The sequence below is a fragment of the Chanos chanos genome, chromosome 4 (genome assembly GCF_902362185.1).
Source record: "Chanos chanos chromosome 4, fChaCha1.1, whole genome shotgun sequence".
Classification (NCBI taxonomy): domain Eukaryota; kingdom Metazoa; phylum Chordata; class Actinopteri; order Gonorynchiformes; family Chanidae; genus Chanos; species Chanos chanos.
This window is the reverse complement of record NC_044498.1, coordinates 42,291,976-42,293,227: the sequence shown is the minus strand read 5'-3', so window position 1 is coordinate 42,293,227 and position 1,252 is coordinate 42,291,976. Positions and strand designations below refer to the sequence as shown.

Here is a 1,252-nt window from a genome sequence, read left to right as displayed (position 1 = left end):
TGAGCAGTGTATTACAGGTTTTGAACAGGGAGGGGAGGGTCATTGTTTAGGGGGTGAAAGTGTGCCCTCTCTGCAATTGGCTGTGATTCGAATGTCTCATTATGCGTCTCATTGTTCCTTTGTGAGGCAGAGGGGGTATAAATTTAGCCCCATCAGTGCTCCAGGAAGACTCTCCCACAGCCACAAAACTGACATTTGTACTTTGACCAAAGAACGAGATAAGAGTGTGTTTGAGTGTTTATACTAATATCTGACATTTCAAGAATCACTCAAGAAGGAAGAGATTGTTTTATAATTCTTTCTTCAGGCTTTCTCATTTTTTTTTTTAGTTTGGGAGCTTTTTTCCCCTCATTTTTCAGTAATTCTGATCATTCAGCTGTCATTTATCCTCACAAAAACTACCATTTTGTTATCTTTTCCCGCTCTTTTTTTATTTGACAAAATGGATTCGGATGCTGGTTCCACTTGCAGTCGTTCCTCCTCTCCTGACCTGGCTGTGGACTCCACTGCGGGTGGCTTCTTCTCCAGCAAGATGTTCCAAACATACTGCGGCGGTCAGGAAGGCACTAACCAGTCAGTAGGCCATCTCAGAGGAGAAAGAGGCTCTGTGGCCACAACAAGCGCCGGGCTTGGGGGTAAGGCTCGGACAAGAGCTGATCTTTCCAAGGAGGACCTGCAAGATCTGCGACTGAAGGTCAACAGCCGCGAGCGCAAGCGCATGCATGATCTGAATCAGGCCATGGACGGCTTGAGAGAAGTTATGCCGTACGCCCATGGCCCGTCCGTGCGCAAGCTCTCCAAGATCTCAACTCTTCTACTCGCTCGCAACTATATTCTCATGCTCTCCAGTTCCTTGGAGGAGATGAAGAAGCTGGTGGGAGACGTTTACGGTGCTAATATGGCTTCCCAGAGCCGAGTTATCCCCCCTGCTCCAGCCCCTGCTCCAGCTCCTGCTCCCCGACTGCCCTTGCTCCCCCTAACCCAGTCTTTGCACTCCCTGGTGGCCAACCCCAATGTTGTCTCAGCACCCTCTGGAGGTATTCCACCAACAGCAGCCCAGGCACCTAATTCTCCACCCAGCAGTGGCTACTTGGGCTTCCATGCGCATCCCATCCCCTCTAGCCTGCTAAAGGATCCCTTACACTTAGCTGGTTCCTATAGGCACTTCCCTGGCATGCCCTGTCCCTGCTCTCTATGTCAACCCCTCCCTGCCTCCACAGCTAGCCTCCACTGTTTGCCACTGGGCAAATGA

General features: G+C 50.5%; 1 protein-coding gene across 1 annotated transcript; it reads left to right on the top strand.

Moving 5' to 3' along the window:
• Window positions 1–442: 442 nt before the first annotated feature.
• On the top strand, window positions 443–1,252 carry olig4 (oligodendrocyte transcription factor 4). Its single transcript, XM_030772911.1, has one exon. It carries the CDS (start codon window positions 443–445, stop codon window positions 1,250–1,252), a length of 810 nt encoding a protein of 269 aa, XP_030628771.1.

Bases quoted from the DNA above. Each gene is read 5' to 3' on its own strand.
- olig4 (XM_030772911.1), top strand. From the start codon at position 443: ATGGATTCGGATGCTGGTTCCACTTGCAGTCGTTCCTCCTCTCCTGAC.